Source organism: Gopherus flavomarginatus, unplaced genomic scaffold, assembly GCF_025201925.1.
Source record: "Gopherus flavomarginatus isolate rGopFla2 unplaced genomic scaffold, rGopFla2.mat.asm mat_scaffold_731_arrow_ctg1, whole genome shotgun sequence".
NCBI lineage: Eukaryota > Metazoa > Chordata > Testudines > Testudinidae > Gopherus > Gopherus flavomarginatus.
The window spans coordinates 58,434-69,604 of NW_026115149.1; the positions used below are offsets into that span (position 1 = coordinate 58,434).

Below are 11,171 nucleotides of genomic sequence, written 5' to 3' on the forward strand. Positions count from 1 at the left end.
AATTTGGAGTAGTGACACTACCACTTAGGCCTTTATATATAAATATATTGTAATTAGTTACTACACAGTACTGTCCATTCATATTATAGGTTATCCTTAAGGCTGGTTGTCACCATCTGGTCAGCTTTACTGGGCAGGAAACAAGTGGGTAGCTTCTCTGTTTTATTGGTTGAACTACTCTGTGATACACCAGTAGCTGATGTAGATCCAGTTGTTTTCTTGTGGATGCTGTCTTCCAGATAACCTACTGAATGGACAGTAACCAATTTATGAAATATTGCTGTGTCAGGATTTAATATTGGTACCCAGACACTGAACAAGATTGTTTTGACTAACATGTGCCTCAGTTAGGATGCAGTGTCACTGACCCAAATTATGACTGGTACTAATAGGCAATTTGTTTACCCAATTTGTAGTTACTATGTAACTTAATTTCTTTACCAATTTGTTTTTCCCTTGCCTTCATGGTGTTTGCTGTCATTCGTTTGTTGATTTTTATCTGTGGGTTGGTTAAACAGTTTAGCAAGGTTATACACATTGTAGATGTTGTACAGCAATAATACAATACAGCAGTACAATGATAGTACAGTAGTACAGCAATAATTCAGTTGTTTTTACACAGTAATCAAGTTAAAATTAAATGACAGTTTTTCTGATCCAGCTAGTGGTTTTTATCTGATTGTTAACTTAATTGTCCATATATGGTAGATAGAGGTGTATTTGACCAGTCTTTTACTTATAAAGCACTTCATTTTTCTTTTCTTGATGCTTGGAGGTTTCTTCACTGTATACAGTTATTATCTGGTGTCTTCAGGGTGTGATATTTTCTGGCATATTTGGTCTGTGGGATGCAACTTAAACAACTTTTGTTAGTTAACATAGTAAAGTTTTTTTGGTTTGTTTGTTTGTTTCACTAACCCAAACTTAATACACAGTTTTAACTTTGTTCTTATTACATTGCAAACAAACTATGTAATAGGGACCAAGCTTTTTATAACCCAAGTTATACTTTTGCAGTTGTTGTATAGACATTTATTTTCATTTGGGGTGCATTACTAATATTTAATACTAAATGTACTGCTTAATGGCTAAAATAAATGCTCACAATCTTTCATGAGAAGGGGTATTGCTTTCCCTTGCTGAACACTTTGTTTTTAGTAACATAACTTCAACAAGCTTTTTAGAGTTAGAGTTAATTCCCGTGTGATACCAATTTTACTCTTGTTAACTGTTTAGAAGCACAAACTTTAACAATCATTGCTCCCCATGAACATAACAAAACAAAAGAAAAGCATATAAAATTAAACCAACTATAACATTAAACCAAAATAAATTTTAAATACAGATACAAGCAAATACTTTGAGGATATTTGAGGGTATACTTTCAAAATGCTTTGCTATGTTTGGGAGCCAAAGGTGGAAACCTGTTAAAAATGTGGAAACCTGTTGAAATTGTTTGGTTAGCTTCATGCATAAATTGTTATTTTAAAACATTTTGGTTATGATAGTCTTATAACTATATTTAACAGTGCAAATAAATTTATAAAAAGCCCAAACAAGAAATTGACATTTTGTTAATATTATCTTTACCTTAATGTTGAGCTTTCCCCTTACATTTTTTCTTTGAACAACAATTAAAAAAAACTTAAAAAACAAAACTGTGATTGATAAAAGAGAATTCTTTTGTTTGCAATTGCGTTATTTGTTGAGACAGAAATATATGTGCATATATTTGTAACTGAACCTTTTTGAACTTTGCACAAAAAATTAGTGTTAATAATACTATGATTATACCCCAACCGTGATTTTAAAATAGTGTGGTACCACATCTCATATATTTTTTAAAAGGGTATAAAGTTGACTTTTGTTGCAACAAAAACAAAAAATTTTTTTTTTTTAAAAAGTAGTCATGTGACACACACAGGACATACAGGACAAACTTAAAATTAAAAACAAATGGCGCCAGAATTATATTCATAACTATACAAAATAACACCACTAAAAATAAAATTAAAAAGGGTTAAACATGTGAATAAGTTATTACCTTATTGAAAACTTGTAGCAGGAATTTGATAAAAATATTAATACTTGCCAAATGTATTGTATTAATTTGGTAACAAGGAATTTTGCATTACTTTATATTTAACATTATTTTAAAACTCTGCTGTATGGAATAAGAAAAGCCCATGTTTTAAATATTAGTTAGTGGTTAGGATTAGAAGCAGAGAGTGCATTTATGTTGCTTGGCAACTGTCAGGGACTCTAACCCAGACGGCAAAGTTCGTTGTCTGACCGCGAGAGAGACAGGCAACACCAGCAAGGTCCGATCAAAAGCTCTTTATTGACAAGTGCACGCATCAATAGAGAGCAGCTCGTCTCCAGAGAGAACCAGCCCCCCCTTTACATCTTAGTATAAGCCTATATAGACAGTTCCGTCGCGTCATAAATTATTCACTGGAGCAACCCACCCCCTTCTTCTAACAACTAGAAACTAGACACCTTTAGTATACATGCATGCCTAAAGTTAGAAATGTAGGGGAGTTAAAAACAAACAAAGAACAAAACCAGGGAGTGAAAGCAAGGAGGCTGGGAAGCTAGGGCTCTTATCAGTTCTTCGAAGGATCTGCCCTATCACAGCACATCTGGTACTATGCCAGGAATGCAGCTTTTCTCTTATCTCACTTTTTCCCAGCGCTTGTGAGACATGCTGCTTTTTCAGCATTTTCCACTCAGGGATTACCCACAAACCTCTATTAGCCTGACTTTGGTCAGGTTGGCATACCTGGTTCTGTCTGCTATATCTTTATTCAGGCCTAACAATCCCCCCTTTGTCCCTAGAGGACCATAATGAGACTCTTGGGACACATTTATTTATATGTATCGGGGGTTCACTACCTGGCCAGGCCTTTTAACTCTGGGGGCTTCTTTACATAGTTGAGCTCCCACACAGCATACACACCTTATAATTACATAAAGCAACAAAAATCCACAAATGATAATGGCAGCACTTTTAAGCAAATTATGTAGCCATCCACCTACATCAGGCAACCAGCTAAATAAGTCACTCCACCAGGAGTTCCCGCTGGGTTGGTTTCCTCCATAATCCCTTGCAATTTTTTCAAGATGTTTCGCTCTCTCCCATGTAGTGTTATAAACATCAGGAATATATACACAACATTCTTGTCCTATTAAGGCACATGTTCCTCCTTGTGAGGCTAACAAAATATCCAAAGCCATTCTATTTTGAAGAACCATTTGCCTAATCTGTTTTTGCTCGGTGGCCAGATCAATGAAGGCTTCACCAGTATTATTAGCCATTGTTTCTAATACTCCTTGTAATCTTATTATACCTTCCCCTATACGGTAAGTAGCACCTCCACATGCAAAGAAAAGGGCTGCACAAGTTCCTGTCCAATCATTAAGTGCTTTCCAGGTAAGGGGTCGAGACCTGGCGACATCTTCCCTGGCATCTCGCACATTTCTTAATCGTCCAGAAGGAAGGTGATCTCGGTAGAGGACAGGGGGTTCTAACCAGGCCAAATAGCATGACCCCTTCCAGGAGACAGGCAAGCTCAAATAAGCCTTTTCTCCACAAACCCAATAGACTCCAAACAAGGGATTAGATATACTAAATGCAGTATATTGAGATTTATAATACCATCCAGTCCAGGCAGAGAGACCACGAAAACTATTAGTAGCATTATCAATGCACTGACACACAGAGTACTCTGTACCTGAAGAATTAAAAGAATGCCTTTTTATACAGTGTATGCGAATAATTTCCGAATGCTTCAGCACCGCGGTGCAATTGGTATGTGATAGGTCTGATGCTACAACACAACGTATAATGGTAAACCTATGAGGTTTATCCAATACCCGCCGATTAAACAAGCTGCAGAAATTAGCAGGGAAAACATACCAAGACTTTCCAGGCCGGGGTGACCCTTGTACAAGAGTACAATTAGGGCCACGGCTGTTACCAAAATGGGTTCCATTAAAATAGGCTTTACAATTGCTAACTCCTACAGGCACCTTTCCTGAGCCCAGGAAGCACCACTCACCAGGTCGCTTCCACACTGTAAGGTATCTATTAATCAGGATTCCTGAATCTGCCCAGGTTAGGTTTTGCAATCCTGAGGAGTCCTTCCGAGAAGGAGTCCATGTCATATTCATAGGGCTAAGAGGTATGGGAATCATGGGAAGACCTCGGTGACTATCTACTGGCATCAAGGAGCATACCCAACATGAAATATTATCTAGTGCTGGCATGCGGGCTTTCATTTCATGAGCAAAGCGAATAAAAGCATTATGTTCATATCCCTTAGTTAATTTAACAACCAAAAAAGAAAAACAACAAACAATACACAAATAAGCCCACCAATTCCCCAAGCGACTATTCGTTGCCATTCCTTGGAAAATGGGCACCAGTATACTTCTTTTTGAGCTTTAGCCTCAGGTCACCCAATGGGGTAACAGTCCATATGTCCTGGGCAAGGAAGTCGTCTGCTTCTGGCTCACCCGGTTCGCGGTGGAGTGAACGTGTGTGGCTCCCTCGAAGTCCGACGTCGTCTGCTTCTGGGGAACCCTTTACCAGGTCAGGTTCCCAAGCGGTGCTCCTCTTGATCCTGGTATGATGAATCCAAGTAGGTAGCTCCTTCACTCGGACGGCAGTAGGGCTTACTAGAAGGATCTCAAACGGTCCCAGCCACTGCGGTTGGAGCGGAGTCTTCTTGTATGCTTTTACCCACACAGAATCACCTGGTAAAAAAGAATGAACAGCTTCCCACAGTGGTAAAGATTGGGAATGTGCAGAGTACTGCTGTAAGGTCACTAGATGGCGCTGTAACTGTTTTACATAGTTCTCCGTTTCACTTGTCATATCAGAATCACTAGGAATTGATATCAAAGGGGCAAAAATTGGAGGCACGTGTCCAAACAAAAGTTCGTAGGGGGCCAGCCTAGTCCTAGCATTAGGAGTTGTTCGGATAGTATAGAGTGCAAGAGGCAGAACCTTAGTCCATTTCAGTTTGAGCTCTTGGCACAATTTTGTTAAGAGATTTTTCAAAGTTCCATTCATACGCTCCACCTGGCCTGAGCTCTGAGGATGCCAGGGAGCATGAAAAGCCCACTTTGTTCCCACGGCTTCAGTAAGCTCCTTACAAATCCTCGCTGTGAAATGAGTACCTTGATCTGAATCAATTATCTCAGGAGGGCCAAATCTTGGGATCACTTCGTTAAGTAAAATTTTACATACTGTAGTTGCAGTAGCTCGGGCTGTAGGATAGGCTTCCACCCATCCCGTGAGCTGATCAACTATAACTAGCAAATGCCGCTTCCCTTCAGAGGGGGGTAAATCAGTAAAATCAATCTGTAGGTGCTGCATAGGTCTGTGAGCCCATCTGCGCCCTCCAGGCGGTGCCTGTTTATTCACACCCTTTGGATTACATTGCTGACACAGAGCACATTTCTCTACTGTTCTTCTAGCTACCTCATAAAGTCCTGGAGAAACAAACTGTCTCAAGATAATTTGGGCCATTTTATTCGCCCCCAAGTGTGTATTACTGTGAATTTGTTGCACCACCTCACTCTGATAACTTTTAGGCAACACATAGCGACCATCACATTCCCAAAGTCCTGTTAAATTGGGCTTAGCTCCCCACTTCTCCCAGATTGTTTTTTCACCATCTGGGGCTTGCTGTTGCCAAATTAAAAGAGGAGAACGCACAGTTAATTGTGTATTTTGTAGTGCAGTTGCCTTAGCAGCTTCATCTGCAAAACGATTTCCTACTGACACAGGATCAGTCTGTTTGGTATGAGCCCTGCAGTGAATAACTGCAATTTCTTTAGGGGCTTGGATAGCTTGCAACAACTCAGCTATCTCTTTTCCATGAGCAATCTGAGATCCTGAGGAAGTAATGAATCCTCGCTCCTTCCAAATGGCTCCAGTAGCATGACACACCCCAAAGGCATATTTTGAGTCAGTATAAATGTTAACCCTTTTTCGTTCAGCATACAAACAGGCAGCTGTTAAAGCCTGTAATTCAGCTGACTGAGCGCTTGTCCCTGGTGACAAAGGTTTACCTATCAATACTGTATGACCATCTGTAACCGCATATCCAGAGTGTCGAACACCATTTCTCACAAAGGCAGAGCCATCCACAAATAACTCTAACTCTGGATTGATTAAAGGCACATCAGTCAGATCAGGTCGCGGAGTAGAGACCTGATCCAAAACCTGCAAACAATCATGTACTGTTTCCTGACCGTCTTCATGAGGTAACAAGGAAGCTGGGTTTAAATTTGCACACCTCTTTAAGGTAACTCCATGAGTCATTAGCAGAGTCACCTCATACTTTGACAGCCTCTGATTGGTTAGATGTTTGTGCTGCTGTGAATTTAACAAGCTTGCCACTGCATGGGGAGTGTGCACTGTTAAAGGATGTCCCAAAACAATCTCTTGAGCCTTTTCTACTAATAATGCAGCCGCTGCCACATTTCTAAGACAGCCGGGGTGTCCCTTAGCCACTGGATCCAATTGCCCCGAAAGGTATGCCACTGGCCTTGGAGCATTTCCAAATGACTGTGTTAGTACTCCCGAGGCTATCCCCTTCACTTCATGTACATATAAATCAAAAGGCTTACTATAGTTGGGCAGCCCTAAAGCAGGAGCTCGAATAAGAGATTCTTTTAACGCTTTAAAAGCCCTTATTTGCTCAGGGTTTGGATGTAGGGGCTCTTCAGCCTCTTCCTTAGTTAGTTCATATAACGGCTTCAGCCAGTCTCCAGCTGAAACAATCCAAGGGCGACAAAATCCAATCATGCCAATAAAACCCCGCATGCCTCGCTTAGTGGTAGGAAATGAAATGTTAACAATAGCTGCAATTCGTTTAGAATCCAGACTACGTATTCCGGGACCCAGGGTGTACCCGAGGTACTTTACCTCTTGTTGGGCCCATTGCAACTTTATAGGGCTAACCTTATGTCCCTTCACTGATAACTGATTAAGTAAATAGACAGAGTCAATTTCATTATCCTCTCGAGTTCTTGAAGCCACCAAAATATCATCAACATAAGTCACCAAGGTAGAGGCAGCTGGCAGCTGAATATCTTTTAAATCCTCTGCTAAAACCCTGGCAAACACACCCGGGGCTTCCACATAACCTTGAGGCATTCTAGTCCAAGTGAGTTGTCCTGGGGGTCCAGACCTTTCATCCCCTTTTCCTGCTGTGCCAGGGACCCCCCAAGTAAAGGCAAAAAGGTACTGTTTTTCTGGGGCCACCGGTACAGAGAAAAAGGCGTTTGTCAAATCTATACATGTGAACCATTCCGCTTCAGGCGGCACCATTGCCAAAATAGTACTTGGGTTTGGCACCACAGGGTGTTCTGGAATCACATACTGATTAATGAGTCTCAAGTCCTGCACCATTCGATACACAGGTTTTCCATCAGGGCCAGGCTGTGGCTTCTTTACAGCCAGAATGGGAGTGTTACATGGGGAGACACATGGCACTAAAATTCCTTTGCTCTTGAAATTCTGCACAAGGGGCTCAAGTCCATGTATAGCCTCGACTTTAAGGGGATATTGCCTCTGAGCTGGGGGAGGCATGTTAGCCTTTATTACTGGGTTTAGAGGTGAGGCAGATTTCACTAACCCCACATCATGCTTTCCACCCCACACTATAGGGTTAACTTCATTCTGAACACGGAGAGGAAGCATGTCACAGTTGCTATCAGTTAACTGCATTAGCAGATAAGCTTTCTCCACCGGGAATCTGAGGGAAATGCTTTCAGGAGTACAGAAAATTTGAGCATGCAGTTTACACAATAAATCCCTTCCCAGCAGATTCACTGGACCATTCATTAGCAGAAAGGAATGCTGAACTGAAATAGGACCAAGGGTAGCCATACAATCATTTGTCATGAAATGTCGTTCAGGCTTTCCAGTAACTCCGATTACACATTTTTCAGTTCTGCTTTTTGGTGCCGCTCCCTCAGGTATAGCCGAATGAGTGGCCCCCGTATCTACTAGTAATTCAAAAGTCTTTTGTCCTAACTTCAGGGGAACCACTGGAAATCGTGCATCACACTTAAACTGTACCATTCCGGCTTCATAAACCTCAGAACCCCAGGGGAGCGGCGCCTCCCTTCATTCATGATCCACAGAGAACTGACCAACTACCTCAGGTTTGCAGTCAGCTTTCAATTTGAGGGGGCATTTTCTCTGCCAGTGTCCTTCCTCACCACAATAGTGGCATCCAGTATTACTGGGACTCACACCTCCACCTCGGCCGCGTCCCCTACTGAATCCACCTCCTCTTCCTCCCCTGAAATTGCGATTCCAGCCTCGGCCCCTTCCTCTACCTCCCGACATAGCCACTGCCAACAGTGATACTTGATCCTTCAGATCCTTTTGTTTTTCCTTCCTTCGTTCCTTTTCTTTTAACTCTTCTCTCCCATTAAACACTCTAGTAGCAATGCTAACTACCTCAGGCAAATTTTTTCCTTGCATACCATCTGGATGCTCTCTAAATCTCTTAGCAATATCCTCTGCACATTGTGACATGAAAACCATTTTAACCATCTCTTTTCCATGATCAGTTTCAGTATTCAAATTCCCATGTTTTCTAATTTCACAAATCAGTCGGGCATAAAAATCAGATGGGTGTTCGTCTAGACGCTGAACACAAGCAGTCACCTTGCTCCAATTTGGAGTAGCCTCTCCTGCGTCTCTAATGCCACTCAAAACAGCTTTTAAAAATCCATCCAGCCGTACCTTGCCAGCCGGAGTGTTAGGATCCCAATTAGGGTCAGTAATTGGCCAAGGAACGTCCAGATGACCTGCAGATTTTTCTTTTACTCTTTGTCTTTCATCTTCTGTCATGAGAGTATCTAATAACTGATTAACATCTGCCCAGGTGGGCACATGAGTGGAAAAGATTGTGCGGAACATTCTTTCCACTGCCTCAGGATTGTCCCGTAGGCGAGGCATAGTACGCTGCCAATTAAGCAAATCTGAAGTTGCAAACGGGGTATGGGTAAAAACCATCTCATGTCCCCCAGCAACCAGTGGAACCGGATAAGTTCTTAACGGAGCTTGTATTGTTAGGTCTGTCTCAAAGGCATTCTCCCCCATGGATTCTGATTTTTTCTGAATTTGATGAAGACTGGCTGACGACTGGGCAGGGAGAGTGAGACTGACTGATCTCTCTGAAGATGAGAGAACATTACTTTGAGCTCCCCGTCTATTCTCCTCTGTCCCTGAACTGTCCCTAGCCTGCTCTTGAATCCTTACACTTCGCCGGACAGGGGGAGAACAGGAACAAAATCATCCTCCCAGTGAGGTTCTGGGGCAGATGGCAAGAAATTTTTACAGGAGTTCTCCATAAAAACAGCTTCAATAGCCACTCGTCCCTCCGTGGGTCTATAATTATACCATACAAACAAATAATCCATTTGTCCCGGCCTAACATCAACCAAAATATCCCTTAAGGAGTTCATCCTATCTGTGGAAAAGGTTCCACATTCTGGCCAATCTTTAGTCGGGGACAAATGAGCGGTGAAAGAAGGCCACTGAACTTGACACAAATTTCTCATTTTAGATTTAACCAAACCAGTGGTCCCAGAAATTTCCTTCCAATCTCTAAGTATCAGAGACAACGGGGCGTCCCCCGGGCACTTACTGCCAACTTGTCCCATTTTGATGAAGGGACTCTAACCTTTCTTCCCTGCGTCGAGGTAAAGGGACTCTAACCCCCACCTCCCCGCGTCGAGCGCTCGCTTACCTCTCCAGGGACTCGAACACCTGGACTGGACTCAAACCCAGGCTGGGACTCTAACCCAGACAACTTGGATCCTGCGCAAACCTGGACTGGGACTCTAACCCAGACCTAAGTTGTCAGGGACTCTAACCCCGACAACCTGGACCCTACTCAAAGGGTAGGTGGACGTTGCTGGATTTCTACGAGCTTCAGCTGGTTCACAGAACACGCCTTATCGCCGACGCAGAGATCAGATCACCAGGCAAGGCTCCTCTAAACCGGAGGATGCGCGCAGCGTTGCCTCAGGGTCCGATCCCCCGCCGGAGAGTCAGACGGGTCCCAGCGGAGTCGCCAAAGATGTCAGGGACTCTAACCCCGACGGCAAAGTTCGTTGTCTGACCGCAAGAGAGACAGGCAACACCAGCAAGGTCCGATCAAAAGCTCTTTATTGACAAGTGCACGCATCAATAGAGAGCAGCTCGTCTCCAGAGAGAACCAGCCCCCCCCTTTACATCTTAGTATAAGCCTATATAGACAGTTCCGTCGCGTCATAAATTATTCACTGGAGCAACCCACCCCCTTCTTCTAACAACTAGAAACTAGACACCTTTAGTATACATGCATGGCTAAAGTTAGAAATGTAGGGGAGTTAAAAACAACAAAGAACAAAACCAGGGAGTGAAAACAAGGAGGCTGGGAAGCTAGGGCTCTTATCAGTTCTTCGAAGGATCTGCCCTCTCACAGCACATCTGGTACTATGCCAGGAATGCAGCTTTTCTCTTATCTCACTTTTTCCCAGCGCTTGTGAGACATGCTGCTTTTTCAGCATTTTCCACTCAGGGATTACCCACAAACCTTTGTTAGCCTGACTTTGGTCAGGTTGGCATACCTGGTTCTGTCTGCTATATCTTTATTCAGGCCTAACAGCAACCATATCTTCAAGAAAGTTAGGAATAATTCCAGCTGTTGCATTCCTGAAGGGTTAAAATAATTAATTTCCTGGATTAAAAGTTTTTTACCTTATTTTTTCTTTGTGTTTTTTGTTTTGTTCTGTTTTCAATTACTTTATCTTTTGGAGGTTTCTGTAAAAACTATAACTTTTCTCTTTTAAAACAAAGAGAAAAAGTAGAAGTGAGGAGAGGTGGGGAAGAAGGGGGTGAGTGAAGAGCAACCTAGATAGGTAGCGAGACCCGAGCCAAGAGAGAGTAACTCTATCAAGGCATTTGAAATACAGGCAGCAGCAGCAAGTTTAGGAAACTGAGAAAACATGTAAAGGACAAAACTTAACTGGTATGTCAAAATATATGAGAAAGAAGGTTCTATTTTCAGATATGAGCGCGGAGTGTGGTTCCATGGGTCAAAGCAATTGGGAACCTGCACAGTTGGGAATTGCGCCCCTAGATTTTATCCTGG

The 11,171-nt window shown here is 42.5% G+C and overlaps 1 protein-coding gene across 1 annotated transcript; it reads right to left on the bottom strand.

The window, feature by feature from the left end:
• Positions 1 to 2,322: 2,322 nt before the first annotated feature.
• Positions 2,323 to 10,680, bottom strand: LOC127042626 (uncharacterized). The gene is made up of 2 exons (XM_050935937.1): positions 9,783 to 10,680; positions 2,323 to 4,758 (listed from the first exon to the last, which is right to left on the bottom strand). The coding sequence occupies exon 2, from the start codon at positions 4,405 to 4,407 to the stop codon at positions 2,872 to 2,874; it is 1,536 nt and encodes a 511-aa protein (XP_050791894.1). The 5' UTR covers positions 4,408 to 4,758; positions 9,783 to 10,680; the 3' UTR covers positions 2,323 to 2,871.
• Between the last annotated feature and the right edge of the window lie 491 nt (positions 10,681 to 11,171).

Bases quoted from the DNA above. Each gene is read 5' to 3' on its own strand.
- LOC127042626 (XM_050935937.1), bottom strand. From the start codon at position 4,407: ATGGCAACGAATAGTCGCTTGGGGAATTGGTGGGCTTATTTGTGTATT.